Genomic DNA, 15418 nt, shown 5'->3' with positions numbered 1-15418 from the left:
GAGGAGGGAGGCGCTCGAGCATCGTAAGTTTGCTAATAGGCCCCTCCGCGTCCCCAGACCTATTGCCTCTAGATCCTACTAGCTTTCCTTATCAATACTATCGCCCTCGTCATCGCTATTGGTTGGAGCCCTGAGCTTAACAAATTGCCAGTCTTGACCACAGTCACTTGGGGCTGAACCAGAACTATTCAGGTTAACACACTTGGAAACTGGATGGATCACTAGGGTGGTTGGTTTCGAGCATTATTGTCTTTCATCGGTGGATGAGAGTGGGAGCGGTGTTTCCCAGTGAGTCCCTGATGGACGCCGCTGTAGAGCTCCAGCATGCTCATGAAACAAGATATGGTGAACAAATAGTTGCTATAATACAGATCTTGAGGTTGCAGTAATGTAATCCTCCAAGTACGCTAAAATTCTCACATGAAAAGACGCCAGGCACCCAGAATAAGTGCAGCGGTACCGGTGCATACACCCCTAGAGCACATATGTCAGTATACCATACTTCCTGCAGCAAAGAATCACGAGATCTTACATGAGCCATTGTAGAGTGGAAAACTTGACTGCTTCCACACGCTCCCTTAAGCCGGCAACTTCCTGCTCGATCCGTGTTTCTGTCTCCTTGATGCGCATTTCCTGTCCATTCGCTTCTTCACGAATCCTGCCTTTCTCGAGGTTCAAATCCAGGCGCACGGACGCCTGTGTGCGCCCAATCTCGTCGCGGAGGCGCGAGTTGAGCTTGGCAAGGTCTGCAGCAATCTTCTCGTGCGATGAGCGCGTCAGTTGCGCTTCGGTCGAGTCTGCATTTAGCAATTCGGAGCGGAGCTTGGCGAAGTCGACCTTTTGTGTATATGCTGATCGTTCGGTGTCTGGACGACGACAAGGTATAAGCATCCTAGTGATCTGCATCATTCTGCAATATATCCCTACCTTCTCTTAGAACCATTGTACGGGTAAGATTTTGGATCGACTCTTCGATGATATCATTCAAAACTCTCATCATGGCGACGGCCTGCTCCTCACTGAACCCTTCATCCTTCAACCGCTGTACGAACTTCAGAGTATCGAAATGGTGATCTCGTTGACGGACTGTGGAAGCATGGAAAGCACGTCGAGCAGGCTTGAAGGCGGCGACATAGACACCGTCATAGCGGATAGGATGGCCGAGGCCTTGTACATCGGGAGGGCTGGTTGTGTGGCGGGCCGAGGCAAACCGCTTTGCGATCGCCGACGAAGCACCAGTGCCCCGGGGTGTGGCGGAGTGACTTAGGGAGGAAGAAGAGAGGCTAGCTAGACTGTGTAAATGCCGTCCAGCCTGGTTCCAGAAGCGTGTCAATTGCTGCTTCTGTTGGCGCGCTGCTGGAAGAGTGGTCGGGGGTGCAATAGTCGTCCGAGCAGAAGAGCCGTTCCATGTAAGACGGGGAAGGATGGAACGGGGTACCTCCGCAACTGTCTTTTGAGACGCCATTATTGGCACGGAGACGGAGTTATGCGATACCAAAAGAAGTGATGGCCACACAAAAGCGCGTGGTAAAAGAGCCTGAGCCTGAGCCTGAGCCTGATCTGGGTGAAGAAGGATGGATGGTGCATGATGAGGTGCCGGTTGACGATGACTAAACCCCGAAGTCGGGGACGGCGGGCCTTGCTTGCTTGCCTGCATGTGATTGCTGCCATTTACACCCTCAACGGCATTCTGGGGTCTTACGCAAGATACCAGAACCCCCGGGCTTTTCCGGTTCCTAGAAGCGTGGGCGTGTCTGCACGTTCCTTCATGAGTCGAAATAATACACATATATACATAATTTACAATAAAACCGTGTGACTGGTTTAAATTATACTTCATATAGCAACCATCTACAGTACAAATCGTCTTTTGCACTTATGCCTCTGAACCAATTAGTATATTTTCCTCGGGACCTAACGCGAGCTTAGGTATCCCACTTTCACTCCAGTCCATATGGATCACTTTCCGAGAGAAAGCCGGACTATAGCACTTCTTCGGCCCATCTATAGCTCGAAAAGCTCTTTTAATAACTTCATGGTGTCATCGGGGTTTTGAACGGCATGACCGATTGTCCTAGAGTCGCTATAAATCTCGTAGTCGTTGCCTCCCTCGAAGCATTTGTCTCCAAAGAAGTGAATCGTCTTGTAATCCACGCCAGATATCTCCTTCTCAGCGGCGACGTGCTTCAGGCAGTAGGTTTTGTCCCAGCCAGTAGGGAAAACATCGAACGAGATCTGGCCGCCAATAGAGTAGCTAAGTCCACAGTGTGATTAGCAACAAGGGAGTACAGGATGTGTTGGGGTGCCTATCCCAGGACTCACGTGAGACCCCAATCAGGGAACTTCTTCTTGAGAGCTTCTACCAAGTCTCGACGGATATGGTGCACATCATCATATCTGTAGAGAGGACATTAGTCAGTCAAGCTCGAGTCGCATGCAGACCGCTAGGCCTGAGGGGAGACACACGCTTGGAACTCATTTCTCTCGTCGAAGCTAGCGTTTCTGCCAATGGGGCTGACATTAATCATTCCGTTGCGAAACTCGATGAAGGTACCACGCTTCTTAGGAATCTTCAAATCCGCGATGTATTTAAGGCAGAAGTTGACCAGCTCCTGGTATCTTTCCTCTCCAATCCACTCAATGAAGCTGGTTCCAGCGAGCGGCTGTCCCAGACGAAAAGCAGTCAAACCGTTCTCAGGGAAGCAAAAGTCAAAGAGGGATGTGACGTTTGTTGTAGCTGAGCCAAGCTGTTCTTGCTGCTTGGCGAAATCCGATCCACCAACCTAGGCATTATTAGATCGCTGGAGTCAAGTTTCCATTTGAAGAACTGACATATCCGATAGCACACTTGTGGCGAAGTCGAGAGAGGAGTTCCAGCATTTCTGGAGTGGCACCCTGGTTACGAGCGATCGATTATTAGTCTCTCGGTCGCTTGACACCAAAGACAGCAAGATCAATTGATCCAAGTTCACAACTTCTAATATTGAGGGAGTAGCTCACCCTTCTCGGGAGTGACAGTGTGTTGTCGACATCGAAAAGACAAATGGTCCCCTGTAAAGGCCGATTCGGCAAAGATGGATACACGCTTGCGCCTTCAGCCATGATGCCAAACACAATTAAGAGATCTTGTTTGTGAACTTTGTGTGAAAAGCGAGGAGAAGAAAGGGAGACTTTCAATAGCCACTCGAGAGCGACAAGACGGCGAAAATGGTCGAATTCAGGGGGGGAAGGACGCATGCGGTGAAGTGGGGAGGTGATAGCGGGGACTAGCTCAGGCATCAAGGCTGCATTGTGTGAAGACAGTCGAGGCCGAGACAGTCGATCCACGTGGGTCCCGATGGCTTATCGATAACCTTGATAAGTCCCGCAGCTTCGATGACCTGCTGCATTGATCAGCAAGGGCAGATGGAGACAGATAGTCTCACATTTCAAATATACAATACTTCTTGGACGCTCTACGTGGTGCCTAAGCAGCATTGTGAGAAAGACTGTAGCGAATATGATCGTAGACTTGAAGTACCCAAAAACCAAGACACTATTACCCACATCGACACCATGGGAAGAATGAATAAGTCTAAGAGGGCACATGACTGCTGCACACAAGGGATGAGTATCCCACTCTGCATTGTCACATGTCAATTTCCTCAATGGCCCATTGTAGTCTGGAAGACCTTGGCTGCCAACTCACTCAACAGCCGAGCACGGTCGGTTTGAGGCAGCTCCAGAAAGACCTCGTAGACACTCTTTCCCTTTGCGTCACGTACCGCTCCCAGTCGATTACCCGCGACAGCTCCAGCCAACGCCCCGGGAGCATTACCAATGATGAACCCCAGTGCGCCGCCACTAATACCGCCAACAATGGACCAGAAGCGTGACGTAGGACGGGTTTGCGTGCGGCCATCAGCATCGGTGTCTTCACTCGCAAGACCCTCTTCGCGTAGCATCTCCTCAAAGACAGACCCAAATTGCTCCGATGCCCGTTGCTCTCTATCAGTAGCGGAACCGAAGCCGAAAGCGGACCATGGGAAACCACCGGCACCTCCTTGAGGTATATCATATTCTTCATCCACCCCATCTGCCAATCGTGTCGCATCGTAATCGCGCCGGCGTGATATGTCCGATAACGTATAATAAGCATCGTTGATTTCTTGGAACCTACGAGTCCGAGCTGGCCTCTCAGGCGAATCGGCAGGCACTCGGTCGGGGTGCGACTTCAGTGACTCTCTGTAGATGTGTCAGTGTTGTGCTGACTCTAAACAAATCAGTAACGTGCCGCACCTTTTGTATGCATTGCGAATTTCTTGCTGGGTTGCTTTAGGAGATACCCCAAGAACCTTATCTATATAAATGACGAAGTCAGTCTGCTAGCAGTGTGTCTTCAACTTCGCGGTGGCCCTCTTACAAAGGTCTCTCTGTCCTAAGAGATATAGTGAGTATGCGTTCTGCTCGAATTTGTGCGAAAATCTGTTGAGATGCACTCACTCGCCATGATTTACTACAATCAGCTTGCTCAAGAGAGATTCAATTTAGTAAATGAAGGTCATCAACTTGTTCCGCGCTAAGAGCTATGTTAGTGGACTTGAGGCAAAAGTGGTTGCTGAAGTGGTCGAACCGACGAAAGAGTCAACCGCCCCCGACCATGACGTCGACAGCCATTAGAGTGAGTGCCTGAGCTTCTCGTGTAAGGCATCGAGAGCTGAGCCGGCTTACCTAACTTAACTACTCCTTGTGAGTACTGTCATGTACTGACTGTATTGTACTGTACATACGCATAATACTATGTAAGTTAGTACCAGGAACGGCCCACGGCCACGGGGAGCCCGGCCCCTGACGGATTTGCCCTTCTCAAGCAGGTTCCTGCTTTAAATATGCCTAGGTACAGTACACTGTTTCTACCAATTTTATAAACATTCTTCAATTACACCAAAGTCATATTTGCATCTTGGTAACTTTTTGTTACTTCACATAGATTGAACATGACAAGATTCCCAAGGTATCCTATCCTACTCATACCTAGACCCCAGTCTCGTCTACGCTGACAAGATCAGCTTCATATTCGCGACCACGATCGCTTAGAATTTAATACTTAGGTAGTAACTTAGAGCGAGCCATTGGGGGCCGGGGCAACTACACTCGTGCATCTGAAGCTGACTAGTCCCAATTGACTCCCGCCCTCTTGTCGATCCGATCTCAGAAAGAACACATTCCTGTCCTCGAGGGCACTACGTCCCTCTCGCTGATCGATTGTTCTCGTCTTTCATCCTAACTAGTATTAACTATTGTTCCCATTATCGGCAGATCTGGCCACCATCACGTCCTCCACTTATCAACCACTGTCAAGTTTCATACACAGTCTGTGCGATCAAAGAGCACAGTCACCTTTTCAAGGCTCTATTGGCTGCTGGCTAGGCCCCATTGCTGAGTGAAAATAATCCACAATGGGCTGGTTCGATGGAAAATCCCCGACCTCCTCGTCATCTCAAAGGCATCACTCTCGTCGACGCTCCTCCCCTTCCCGGCGTTCTACGTACTCGTCCTACAATGCCCGCCATTCCGCACCATCAGTTTTCAGCCTGGGCAGTGGTGTCAATCGTGCAGGACGATCCAGCCCATCGGTGTTCTCCTCCTCATCGTCACGACGCGCACGGCCCAGGGAAGGGTTTGTCGCACGGATAGTTCACATCATCCAGCGCATCTTTCGCGATGCGTGGAAATATGCACGCGACCACCCTATAAAGGTCCTGACGCTGCTCGTGATCCCACTTCTGACAACTGGTGTCCTGCAAAGGCTATTGGGCATGATCGGTATCCGTTTGCCAAAGAACCTCCTCGGAGCATCGGCGCTGCGACCTGGCGGGGCCGGCCTATCGGACAATATCAGTGGACTGTTCAGCATTGCCAAAATGTTCATATAGGTCCTAGAACTCAAGCCTTTGCCTTTCCGATACGACGCCAAACTGTTTATGAGACCCAACGTGTATACTCTACTCACCAATGCGCTTTCGCCGAATTTGCGATGAGCTTTGGACATCTAGAGACGACTGGATATGACTACGAAGATGATGACCATATTTTGATCGAAATTTGCAATTGCGGGCTGTTTGCTTGTAACTTCTGACAGTCTCCTTGGTAGCGACTGCAATCATAGGATAGCCGTTATAATACAATACTGCTTGTTCTTATGTAATGATCTATTAACAGGATGCACTTAGACCACTTACTAAGAACGTGACTACTAAGTTGTACTGAGTAGATTTCCAGAGCATTGCACTCATATACAAACAGCCGGAGTCGAATGGTAAGTATACATTCATTGGCGCATCTATTCAATGTCTGAAAATGACGAGGCCGGAAAAACAATCCAAGCAAGAATGTTGGGCTTGGATTCATTCCCTCGAAATTTGGTCCAAGAGGTTAAGACTTTTGTGTGCGCTTCGCCCTCCGCCTGGATGCGCCCTTGTTGGAAGCTGTAGCAGAGCTAATCACATCCTCGACTATATCTTGCGCTGTCTCGGCCAGTTCCTCGCGCTCATTGATATCGCTACCCATGGCGTCGGATGAGCCAAGCACTCGGCCGAGGGTTTTGTGGTAGACCCAGCCGGGCATCCGGAACACCATTGTATCGCGGAAGGTAGGGCGTGGAATCTCGTCAATGTCGAGGAGGAACTCTCGGCGTTCTCCATCTTCCGTCTCCTCCTCCAGGAACACATGTCCCACCGAATCCACGATGAGAACTTTTCCATTCTCTGCGACGACACGTTTCCTTTCGCCGGTGGGCTCCACGGCCTCATTGGTGGGCGTTGCAGTCCCAGAGCTGCGACCGTTGATTCGACCAGCACTTTTCTTGCCCTCTTTGCGGTTTTCTCTCTCCATCATGCGCTTCTGGCGTCGGTTCATTGGCACAGCACTGGGCTCAGGTTCCGGAGTTGGCGTGGTTGGTTCGGCAGCAACACCACCATTCAGTCCAGGGATACCTCGAACACCCGACTCGTCGCCCCATGCAGCTCTACGGGCTTGACGGATGTACCGATCGACGAATTCCCGCTGACGCTTCCAGCTCAGCACGAGTGCGGCATAGTGGGCGCCGCCCCCAAAGACCAGAAACAGCCCGACCAGGACAGAGCCCAAGCCCGGGCGAAATCGTGAATAGTAGTATCCGGTACCCTTCCACTTCGGAAAACCATTCTTCAGGAAATGGTCATAACGCTCCCGAGAAGCTCCACGCAGAATGTTGGCAACAGTGTTCAGACGGGCCGCGCGATCATGGGCTTCTTTGACGGCCGCGTCGATCTCACGTTTCGAAGGGCCCTTGTTAACATGGACACCGGCCTTGTTGGCTTTGGCCCTTGACTTGTCCTTAGAGCTGTTGGCGATGAAGGATCGTCTCACTTTGTCAGGGTGGAGGAGCTTTGACTTCTGACGGTAGGCTTTGGTCAATTCGTCTTGGTTGGCATTCGGTTTCACGCCCAAGACGTCTACACAAGTATTAGATTGATCAATCAACACTGATGGCGTAGGAGCAAGGGAAAGCAATGCGGAGGGAGTACCGTAGAATGTCACATTCGCGCCTTCTTTGGAGATGACTTCTTCACGAAGCTGGAAGATTTCGTGGTCTAAGGTGACGTCAATGTTAACAGGGAACAATAGGTTGAGTAGTATACAATCAGAGAATTTACCTTCTTTGGTCCAAGCCGCAGACAGGACAAACAGAGCAGCAAGGAATAGCAGACGGAGTGAGAAGGGCTTCATGGTGGGAAAATAGGGCGGTCAAGACCGCTCTGCCCAGTTCAAGAATACTTACTCCGTACTTGTAGGAATCCGAGCGAGATGAGATTAAGGAATTTGAAAATTTGATTCAATGGCTTATCTGTCATCTACTCTCGCTGCTCCCGTACTGTATCTGTGTATGTATATACAGTACAGTACATACAGTGTTACACCTCTCCAGAAGTCGGAACTGCCACGCATCACACCGCCCTGACTATTTCTTGTAGTAATGTTAACTTTGCCGTAACTAGTACACCACCTTCTACACCCAAATGTAGGTTCGTCGTCTTCTCCTCTCCTCTGCTGAAAGAGCGCAGTCAAGTTAGCTTACTATGTATTGAGAGGTATGCAGCAGGTTTTCTTTAACACCAATATAACAATAATCCACTTCTATGCACGACGTGGACCAATAAAGATTAGAATTGAGTCACTTCTGACCTGTCAGGTAGAAAATAGGTAGAATCCCTGACTATGTACAATACTGTACTGCACTGTAATTCGCTTCAGACCACGCGTGATGAAGCGAATCAAAGTGTGATTGATGTGCGAATACTCCAGTTTACATATGAATGTACTGTGCATTATGGCCAGGGTTCTCCGATTCCTAAGGGCTGGGCTTGGAGGGGAAAAGAAAGAGGAAGAGGAGGGATCAAAAGGCTTAAATTCAGACTCGGTCCCTTCCTTTTCCTTCGATACCTTGCACTACTTAACTTCTGATCCTCTTTATCTCCAAAGGTTCCCAGCCTGAGGCAACGAAACGGCTACTGTACGTTACCGGTGCCTGGACGGAAAGAGAACACGCCTCTCACCAGGGACTGAAGGCGACGACAAAAAAGACAGTTATAGTGAAAAGAGGGAAGAAGAAAGAAAGAAAGAAAGAAAGATAACTAGAACAAAAGAGAGGATGATTAATTGCCCTTGGTCTGCTTAGCATGTCGACAAGACATTTGCTGTGCTTCCCCACTGCGCTGCCGCATCCAGCATCTCTCTCTTTCTCTCTATTTCTATTCTTAGAGCATCAACTGGTCTGTCTTTCCTTCAACTTTCTTCTTCAGTTGTTTTCGTGCTCTCCCCTAATAGGTTACTTCACGGATCCAATTTGATTTTTCCCCTGCCCTTTCCATCCAGTTTGGATTTGTGTTTTGGCCGGTTTGGGAGGCTTTGGTTGCTTCCCGAGTCAACAGACTTGTCTTTTGCTCCCCAGCACTTTGTCTGTTATTGTGGTCTGTGTCTATGCTTAGTTGGCTTTCCGCACGCCGGGGGTGACCAAAAAGGACTGGGCTTGGGCGTTTGGGCCAACTAAGCCAGTTCAAGTCATTCAGTTGCGGAAACTCTTTCTGTTCACCACTGCTTTCTCCGACTTCTCGCCATTCCCCCCCTGCCTACCTCGTCTCATTCGTATTGACCAAAGCAATTCTTCTTTCATCTTTATTGCCCGTCGTCGTCGCCACGAGCTACATCTTTTTGCTACCTCTATTCTGCTACCCAGCCTAAGTTTGTGTTTACTATTCCTTCCTTCTACATCCATTTCCGCCATCCACTAGACTTTCCAACATGAGTCCCCTCCAATTTCCTATTGATGCGATCACCTCGCGATTCGGTGACCGTTTCAACAGTGTTCGCTCCCAATCCTTTAGCACGCGCTTCGCTAACCTCCGTCCTGTTTCCGAATTCCTGGATGTCAAGCGTATCTCAAAGCCCGCCAACTTTGGCGAGGTTCAGAGCCGAGTGAACTACAACTTGTCTTATTTCTCGAGCAATTATGCTGCCGTCTTCGTGATGCTTAGCATCTATAGCTTGCTGACCAACCCGGTCCTGCTCTTTGTTATCATCTTCGTGACAGGTGGTCTTTACGGAATTGGCAAGCTCCAGGGCCGAGACCTCGATTTGGGCGTTGCCCGCTTCAACACCTCCCAGCTGTACACTGGGCTGCTACTTGTCGCGGTCCCCCTAGGATTCTGGGCCTCGCCCATTGCTACTGTGCTCTGGTTGATCGGAGCCACCGGCGTGGCCGTCTTTGGTCACGCCGCTTTCATGGATAAACCAATCGAGAATGCTTTTTCCGAGGAGGCGGTCTAGGTGGTCGGCCGCGAACTCCTTACGGTATGCCCCGATGGGGAAGACCACCGCGGGCACGAGTGGGGAGACAAACCAGGAGACGTGCGGCTCCGTGGGTGGATGAGAGCTCAAGGGTTGAGGAGCTTGACAGTGAGGAGGACGATATGTACAGTCGTCAAGATATGCGCATATCACAGGCAAGGCAGGCAGCGGATCGGGAGATCAATGGAGGATCGATTCGACGGAGGCGAATGGTAGAGTATGACGCGTTCTACGAAGACGAAATGGCTGCTGTCGATGAGATGGACTACGACCTACAGGATAGCATGGACAGCACGGTGGCTTATGCAGTGCAGTTGGCCATGAAGGACAAGGAGGAGCGACTGGTAGATCAGGCTCTCGACCGGATACGACACGCGCAGGTTCAGGGCCAGAAGAACGTGCGTTTATCGAAACGGGAGCTAGAGGCGATAGAACGCATGCGGACCGGGTCGAGAAGCGGAACCGAGCAAGATACCCGTGCCAACGCTTGGAAAGGGACGTTGTTTGACAATCGATACCTGAAGCCTCCTGAAAGTTCCAGCCAGCGAGTTGCAGGGGAAGCACCTCGTAGTGGTGGTTCCTATGTGTCATCCTCCCCGAGAAAGCACAGCGTGCCGTCTCCCCTTGCAGAAAACAACAGTGCTTATGCCTTTTGGGCGCGCACTTCGGGTGCTTCTCACAACCCCGAAGCCTCACCCCGATCGCCATCTTCTCGCTCTCAGTCTAGTCACACGCCCCCTCGATCTCCACTTCAGCCAGCTTACTCCCTGGAGCGTTTACCAGCAGTACCTCTTGTTCGCAATCCTGGCTCCATGCGGAGGCCGGCCTTCACGCGTCCTCTCCACGACGATACCCAATGGGTATCCTCCCATCGGCCCCTTCATCCTATAGAATCTCCGTCGTACCCGCTAGATCCTCGACGCGACTCGGTCGGCCATTCAGGAAAGACATCGATATCTAGTTATCGGAATATTTTTGACGATCGTCCTAACAGCGCACGGAGTGCGACTATGAATCAAGGGTGGCCGGGGAGAGTGACGGAGCAATACCCCCGAGAGGATGGAGCAAATCGAAGCAGTGGGTTGGAGGACAGTAGCGATGAAGTGCACATAGTAGACGTGTTGGAGCGGCGAGTGCCGCTTGGCATGCCAACGCGGGTGCCAGTTGGGAGAGGAAGTTATCATCGCGGCAGTCGTCCCTGAAGCTCCGTATGCTTGTGCCTGTAACCTATGAAGCGTGTCCTGGAGATTTGTTTGGATTAGAGTGTCCTTTAGCTATCCGACTCAAAAGCAATTGTCATTGTCACCGTGCGATGCGAAGATCCTAGCAGGTACGTGGATACGTGGTAACTTATTTGGCGGGGTGGATCAAACAAGGAAGAAGTACCAACGTAACTGGTTCACGACTAGCCTAGCAAGTGGGTTTAGAGTCAGCATATGAATATGGATATGAATATATACATATATATGTATTATTTGAGCGTAAGTATAGTAACTGAGCGGGCTGCCTTCGGATGTAATCACCTGACCCAAGAAAGAAAAGGGAAAGGGATAGAGAAAAGAAAGAAAAAAAAAAAAGGAGGCCTCTCGAGTATAAACAAATCGGAGATGAAGAGACTTGCTAAGCTTGAGCTAAGCTTGAACATGGAAAGATTTGCCGGAGGGGGAAGAGGAAAATTGCGACGATGACGTCGACGAAGCCTGCGGAGTGATGATGATGATGATGTTAATGCTGAGTGAGATGTTAGACTAGTTACTAGCCGACTAAGGAACCTTAGCTACGAGTAATGCTGCTCGGTGGGTCTCTCTTCCTTCTCATCGTCGTCATGGATCTGTTTCCTGCCTGAGCAATTGATTATTGATAATCACCTCCTTTCCCTACCCTCCTCCCCTCTTTCCCTCTTTCCCTATAATCTTCGTCGTCTTGTGTTTGTTCGTTCCAAAATCCCCTACACTAATTTAATTAATTCCATCCAAGGCCTGCTCCCAGGTTCAAAGCTTGGTACTGCATCGGCAGGCTTAAGCCACTTCCGCCCCTTCCGTTCCAGCCGATTGCTTGAACGCTCCCAAGGTGTACGTACTGTACTAATTCCAGTACTGTACTACTCATCACATCATTAAAACGGCCTCAAGTCATTATTCCTCGTAGAAAACGGGAAACGAACGAACAACAGTTTCGTACAAGGCTTCTTACGGCGCATCGATCGCGGCGCAAGGATTTGATACATACCTGACCATGTGGATCATCTCATTTTGGGTCTTTCCAGTCATTTCAGCATGCACCTGGGTTGGTACGCAGCTCATCTTATCCCACCGCAATATTCAGGCACGATCGCTAACCATTTGGTTGCTTACTCCAGCCATGCTAATTGCCATGTTGGCAACCTGGGCTCGAGAGGGTAGCCCTATATACGCCAGTATGGAAACCGGTCAAACAATCGCGTGAGTCTATACCCTGTGACTGTCGTCAAGACAAACCACACGAGCATCGATCTCCAGTTTCCAGCCCCCAGTCCACGAACTAACGGGACTATCTCTGGACATTTATAGATATATCTCCGACATTGGTGCTCAGGGCCTCAAGCCCCTGTTCATTGCAGGGAGCTGCGTGACTGTCGCCTTTCTCGACCTCTCCTTTCTCTCCGAACGATGGCTTCGTCACGCAGGGCAGCTGGTACCCAACAAGGGTCTGTTCGATAAAAGCTGTGCGATCGCCTCCATCTGCTTCTCGATCGCCGGTGCACTGGGTTTGATTCTGCTATCAATCTTCGATACGTTGCGGCATCCGCATATGCATGACGGGTTTCTGGTGATGTTCTTGTAAGTCCTATTCAACGTACCAGCAAAGCGCAGCACATGGCACTGTTGGAACACGGCCGGTGAAAGAAGCGCGTATTGGAAAGAAGCCAGGAGTTGCTAACGCATTTCGCCTTACCATTTGCCAGGGTGGGCTACCTCATCAGCGCAATCCTCATCTGCTGCGAATACTGGCGGCTAGGGATTTTCTACCGCTCCCAGCATCGTGTCCTCCTGGCCAGTTTCATCATCAAACTCTCCTTCGTCATTATCGAGATTGCGCTGGCCATTGCGTTCGGCGTCTTGGGAAATAAGGGCGGACATTATCGCAATGCCGCTGCGGTCTTAGAATGGGGTAGGTCATATGGTAGTGATCGTGCTGAAATTGAACGGGATAACTGACAGACGGTACCCGAACTACAGTGATCGCTTTGATTTTTACGTTCTATGTCCTGTCCTTTGTGGTTGACTTGTTGCCCTCGGTTCGCACCCGAAAACACGTGCCGCAGGGCGAGAAGCGCATCGAGATGGGCCGGAACGGGCACGCCCATGTCAGCAACAGCAGCGACGAAGGAACTGAAGAAGTACCCGTCACCACCGACTCGGCCGGACCCAATGCCAACTACTATCGCGGTCAACGGATTTATTAGATAATCGTTCAATTTCTTCCACCTTGGAGAGTTCGATAACCTTCAGTGCACACACACACATATATATATATATTCACACATGTGAGACGAGAGCATAATGTCATGATACCCTGTGAATTTGTTTTGAGCAGATTCAGTTTTTTTTTTTTTTTTTTTTTTTTTTTTTTGGCATATCTCTTGACCCTGACTGTTCTGTCTTCTCGAGTCTGGTGTGATCATCTTGGATGTCATTTCTGCCTAATTCTTGTCTTTGGAATGCATGATGACTTACCAGTTTTTACATGATAACTATCATTGCGTATATGCCATGCTTCAATTGTTGTACTTAGTTGCTTCCCAATTGTGGTTTTGTAGAGAGTTGTCTAGATTCTACCCATAGGGTTTTTATTCTATCATAGCCTAAGATGCGAGTAAACTTTTCCTGACTCGCTCCAGGTCTAGTTGGTCCACCCCCACCTGTTTCAGATAACCCTCCACGCCCCCATACTTAGTCTCTAGATGCGCACAGATCTGTGCAGTAAACCCATCGGGACATTTGGTATAGTCCTCTGACAGCCCTAGCATCCGGATCTCTTTCATCCGCTCCTCCACCTCGACGACCAACTCTCCCTCGGAGAGAACATAGTCGGCCCGAATGGCTTCTGGGGTTACAGCGCCCGTCAGAAGCAGAAGGAGAAGAATGATCAACCCCGTGCGGTCTTTACCCTGTGTACAGTGGACGAGAACAGGGTAGGGTGAGGCGGCAGACGAAGGATCCGTGCTACTATCGGTTGTGCTAAGTTCCGAGCTAGCCTGTGTCTCGCTACCGGCAAGCAATTCGAAAATCTCTCTCATCTCGCTGAAGCTACTATCGAGGGTATCGATGCCAAGCCCGATGAGGCCGCGTGGAGACATGACCTGCTGACCCACGATAATGACAGCGTCGGCCCGGTAGCCGGATGCTGCAAGCGTAATGACTTTTCTTGGATAGGTAAGACTAGTTAGTCTGTACTCCGTCTGGTTTGCTGCCGCCTGCGAGTTCCCCCCTCTTTCGTTCTTTCTTTTCTTGTTTATGTGGTGGGTATTGGAGGCCAAGGACCTGTCAAGAGGTTCCCCGACTTCAAAAGAGGGAAGGGGAAGGGGAACCCAGGAAGAGGGGAGGGGAGAGATGGCGGGAAGGGGGGGGGGGAAGAATTACAGGAAGTTCCACCAATCAAGGCGCCAAAGTAAAGCTCGCTCAAAAGCTCTGCCGGTGAGACTGACCAGCCTACGTTGGACATGTGGGAGGTCAACGAGGTGGATGTCATCTGGGCTGGAGGAGGAGGAGGAGGAGGAGGAGGAGGTCGTGGGAGGAGGAGACGTGGGAGATGCAGTTGCAGTGGTGGGATTGGCATGGTCGCTAGACTGATTGCAGGAAGCACGGGCGATCTCCAACTCAGAAAGGCGTTTCGTGGCGGCCATGTGGTGTTCGGTGCTGGGATCCAAGGGTTTTAGTTCCTGGGCACCATGTATCTGTGTCTCAGACGCCTTCTGGGAGGGGTGAAGTTACGCGTGCACTGTACACCCACCTGGATCGAAGGTCAATAATGGTGGAGATATGGTACTCTTCAGTCAGACGACGCTTGTCACGCTCGGAGGCTTCGTCTAACTAGATTACATGGAGAAAGAGTATTTTAGTTCCACTGAGGTGGTCTGGAGTGGTTCTCCTTGGATCGAGTAGCTGGATCATACAGTACTCTGGCGGGAGTGAAATCTGGAATGATAGACAGGGATGGGTACTGTACCCTGGCACTTCGGAAGAGAAGACCCTCTTTGATTACCCTGTGCAGGCGTTGTTAGCAATGCGTTGTAGGCGTCGTTGTGCTGTACATACCGTCGACCGAGCACCTCGTTGACGGTTCGGCCAACATCCCGAAAGTTGATGATATTGTCAAATGGTCGATCGGCCGAGTCGAGGTCAATACTCGACTGGCGGAGGTGGGCTATGACCATCGCTTAGAGGGGAAGATTGTTGATCAGGATTCGGAAGTATATGTCTGTGGCCGTGGAGACTAATCTAAACCATATACGATAATGCATGCAACCATGCCGAGCATGCCAGGGGATGAGGGGATGGGGAAACGTGAA

General features: G+C 50.3%; 9 protein-coding genes across 9 annotated transcripts; 5 read left to right on the top strand and 4 right to left on the bottom strand.

Annotated features, from left to right (window-relative positions):
• Positions 1-171: 171 nt before the first annotated feature.
• Positions 172-1569, bottom strand: BO66DRAFT_389679 (CCDC90 family protein). Its single transcript, XM_025646840.1, has 3 exons — positions 928-1569; positions 533-866; positions 172-474 (listed from the first exon to the last, which is right to left on the bottom strand). Exons 1-3 carry the CDS (start codon positions 1463-1465, stop codon positions 417-419), a joined length of 930 nt encoding a protein of 309 aa, XP_025506523.1. The 5' UTR covers positions 1466-1569; the 3' UTR covers positions 172-416.
• Positions 1570-1813: 244 nt separating this feature from the next.
• Positions 1814-4600, bottom strand: BO66DRAFT_426886 (PMM-domain-containing protein). The gene is made up of 9 exons (XM_025650308.1): positions 4483-4600; positions 4403-4417; positions 4279-4339; positions 3689-4224; positions 3001-3284; positions 2833-2895; positions 2467-2783; positions 2323-2397; positions 1814-2254 (listed from the first exon to the last, which is right to left on the bottom strand). The coding sequence occupies exons 1-9, from the start codon at positions 4487-4489 to the stop codon at positions 2005-2007; spliced, it is 1608 nt and encodes a 535-aa protein (XP_025506522.1). The 5' UTR covers positions 4490-4600; the 3' UTR covers positions 1814-2004.
• Positions 4601-5438: 838 nt separating this feature from the next.
• On the top strand, positions 5439-5915 carry BO66DRAFT_409315 (uncharacterized protein; the record flags this gene model as incomplete). Its single annotated transcript, XM_025649170.1, has 1 exon — positions 5439-5915. One exon carries the CDS (start codon positions 5439-5441, stop codon positions 5913-5915), a length of 477 nt encoding a protein of 158 aa, XP_025506521.1.
• A 173-nt stretch (positions 5916-6088) lies between these two features.
• On the bottom strand, positions 6089-7821 carry BO66DRAFT_368651 (putative endoplasmic reticulum DnaJ domain protein Erj5). The gene is made up of 3 exons (XM_025645345.1): positions 7677-7821; positions 7548-7613; positions 6089-7475 (listed from the first exon to the last, which is right to left on the bottom strand). The coding sequence occupies exons 1-3, from the start codon at positions 7747-7749 to the stop codon at positions 6415-6417; spliced, it is 1200 nt and encodes a 399-aa protein (XP_025506520.1). The 5' UTR covers positions 7750-7821; the 3' UTR covers positions 6089-6414.
• A 1156-nt stretch (positions 7822-8977) lies between these two features.
• Positions 8978-9846, top strand: BO66DRAFT_445912 (putative COPII vesicles protein Yip3; the record flags this gene model as incomplete). The annotated part of the gene is made up of 1 exon (XM_025651665.1): positions 8978-9846. The coding sequence occupies exon 1, from the start codon at positions 9322-9324 to the stop codon at positions 9844-9846; it is 525 nt and encodes a 174-aa protein (XP_025506519.1). The 5' UTR covers positions 8978-9321.
• Positions 9847-10116: 270 nt separating this feature from the next.
• BO66DRAFT_389671 (uncharacterized protein) lies at positions 10117-11426 on the top strand. The gene has a single exon (XM_025646839.1). The coding sequence runs from the start codon at positions 10128-10130 to the stop codon at positions 11067-11069; it is 942 nt and encodes a 313-aa protein (XP_025506518.1). The 5' UTR covers positions 10117-10127; the 3' UTR covers positions 11070-11426.
• Positions 11427-11686: 260 nt separating this feature from the next.
• BO66DRAFT_389670 (Frag1/DRAM/Sfk1 family protein) lies at positions 11687-13479 on the top strand. Its single transcript, XM_025646838.1, has 5 exons — positions 11687-12157; positions 12227-12308; positions 12417-12686; positions 12812-13017; positions 13086-13479. The coding sequence occupies exons 1-5, from the start codon at positions 12103-12105 to the stop codon at positions 13310-13312; spliced, it is 840 nt and encodes a 279-aa protein (XP_025506517.1). The 5' UTR covers positions 11687-12102; the 3' UTR covers positions 13313-13479.
• On the top strand, positions 13314-13654 carry BO66DRAFT_16372 (uncharacterized protein). Its single transcript, XM_025642241.1, has one exon. It carries the CDS (start codon positions 13415-13417, stop codon positions 13595-13597), a length of 183 nt encoding a protein of 60 aa, XP_025506516.1. The 5' UTR covers positions 13314-13414; the 3' UTR covers positions 13598-13654.
• Positions 13655-15413, bottom strand: ptyA (putative tyrosine/serine protein phosphatase). Its single transcript, XM_025644506.1, has 5 exons — positions 15165-15413; positions 15076-15112; positions 14860-14939; positions 14490-14765; positions 13655-14273 (listed from the first exon to the last, which is right to left on the bottom strand). The coding sequence occupies exons 1-5, from the start codon at positions 15281-15283 to the stop codon at positions 13712-13714; spliced, it is 1074 nt and encodes a 357-aa protein (XP_025506515.1). The 5' UTR covers positions 15284-15413; the 3' UTR covers positions 13655-13711.
• Positions 15414-15418: the final 5 nt, after the last annotated feature.

This window comes from Aspergillus aculeatinus (assembly GCF_003184765.1).
Source record: "Aspergillus aculeatinus CBS 121060 unplaced genomic scaffold BO66scaffold_10, whole genome shotgun sequence".
Lineage (NCBI taxonomy): Eukaryota > Fungi > Ascomycota > Eurotiomycetes > Eurotiales > Aspergillaceae > Aspergillus > Aspergillus aculeatinus.
Note: the sequence above shows the minus strand (reverse complement) of the source record. Positions and strands in the feature narration are given on the sequence as shown.

What these genes read in the sequence shown, in the direction of transcription:
- BO66DRAFT_426886 (XM_025650308.1), bottom strand. An exon ending in CACTGTCACTCCCGAGAAGG is followed by an intron (nt 2,896 to 3,000) that starts GTGAGCTACTCC and finishes GCTCGTAACCAG; the next exon opens with GGTGCCACTCCAGAAATGCT. An exon ending in GAGAGAAATGAGTTCCAAGC is followed by an intron (nt 2,398 to 2,466) that starts GTGTGTCTCCCC and finishes TCCTCTCTACAG; the next exon opens with ATATGATGATGTGCACCATA.
- BO66DRAFT_389679 (XM_025646840.1), bottom strand. Translation starts at nt 1,465, where the DNA reads ATGGCGTCTCAAAAGACAGTTGCGGAGGTACCCCGTTCCATCCTTCCC. An exon ending in TACAATGGTTCTAAGAGAAG is followed by an intron (nt 867 to 927) that starts GTAGGGATATAT and finishes GTCGTCGTCCAG; the next exon opens with ACACCGAACGATCAGCATAT. An exon ending in TCCACTCTACAATGGCTCAT is followed by an intron (nt 475 to 532) that starts GTAAGATCTCGT and finishes TATGTGCTCTAG; the next exon opens with GGGTGTATGCACCGGTACCG.
- ptyA (XM_025644506.1), bottom strand. Translation starts at nt 15,283, where the DNA reads ATGGTCATAGCCCACCTCCGCCAGTCGAGTATTGACCTCGACTCGGCC. An exon ending in TTCTCTTCCGAAGTGCCAGG is followed by an intron (nt 14,940 to 15,075) that starts GTACAGTACCCA and finishes CATGTAATCTAG; the next exon opens with TTAGACGAAGCCTCCGAGCG. An exon ending in ATTATTGACCTTCGATCCAG is followed by an intron (nt 14,766 to 14,859) that starts GTGGGTGTACAG and finishes CTTGGATCCCAG; the next exon opens with CACCGAACACCACATGGCCG.
- BO66DRAFT_389671 (XM_025646839.1), top strand. Translation starts at nt 10,128, where the DNA reads ATGGACTACGACCTACAGGATAGCATGGACAGCACGGTGGCTTATGCA.
- BO66DRAFT_16372 (XM_025642241.1), top strand. Translation starts at nt 13,415, where the DNA reads ATGATACCCTGTGAATTTGTTTTGAGCAGATTCAGTTTTTTTTTTTTT.
- BO66DRAFT_368651 (XM_025645345.1), bottom strand. Translation starts at nt 7,749, where the DNA reads ATGAAGCCCTTCTCACTCCGTCTGCTATTCCTTGCTGCTCTGTTTGTC. An exon ending in TGCGGCTTGGACCAAAGAAG is followed by an intron (nt 7,614 to 7,676) that starts GTAAATTCTCTG and finishes ACGTCACCTTAG; the next exon opens with ACCACGAAATCTTCCAGCTT. An exon ending in CGCGAATGTGACATTCTACG is followed by an intron (nt 7,476 to 7,547) that starts GTACTCCCTCCG and finishes ATACTTGTGTAG; the next exon opens with ACGTCTTGGGCGTGAAACCG.
- BO66DRAFT_389670 (XM_025646838.1), top strand. Translation starts at nt 12,103, where the DNA reads ATGTGGATCATCTCATTTTGGGTCTTTCCAGTCATTTCAGCATGCACC. An exon ending in TTCAGCATGCACCTGGGTTG is followed by an intron (nt 12,158 to 12,226) that starts GTACGCAGCTCA and finishes TGCTTACTCCAG; the next exon opens with CCATGCTAATTGCCATGTTG. An exon ending in GAAACCGGTCAAACAATCGC is followed by an intron (nt 12,309 to 12,416) that starts GTGAGTCTATAC and finishes GGACATTTATAG; the next exon opens with ATATATCTCCGACATTGGTG.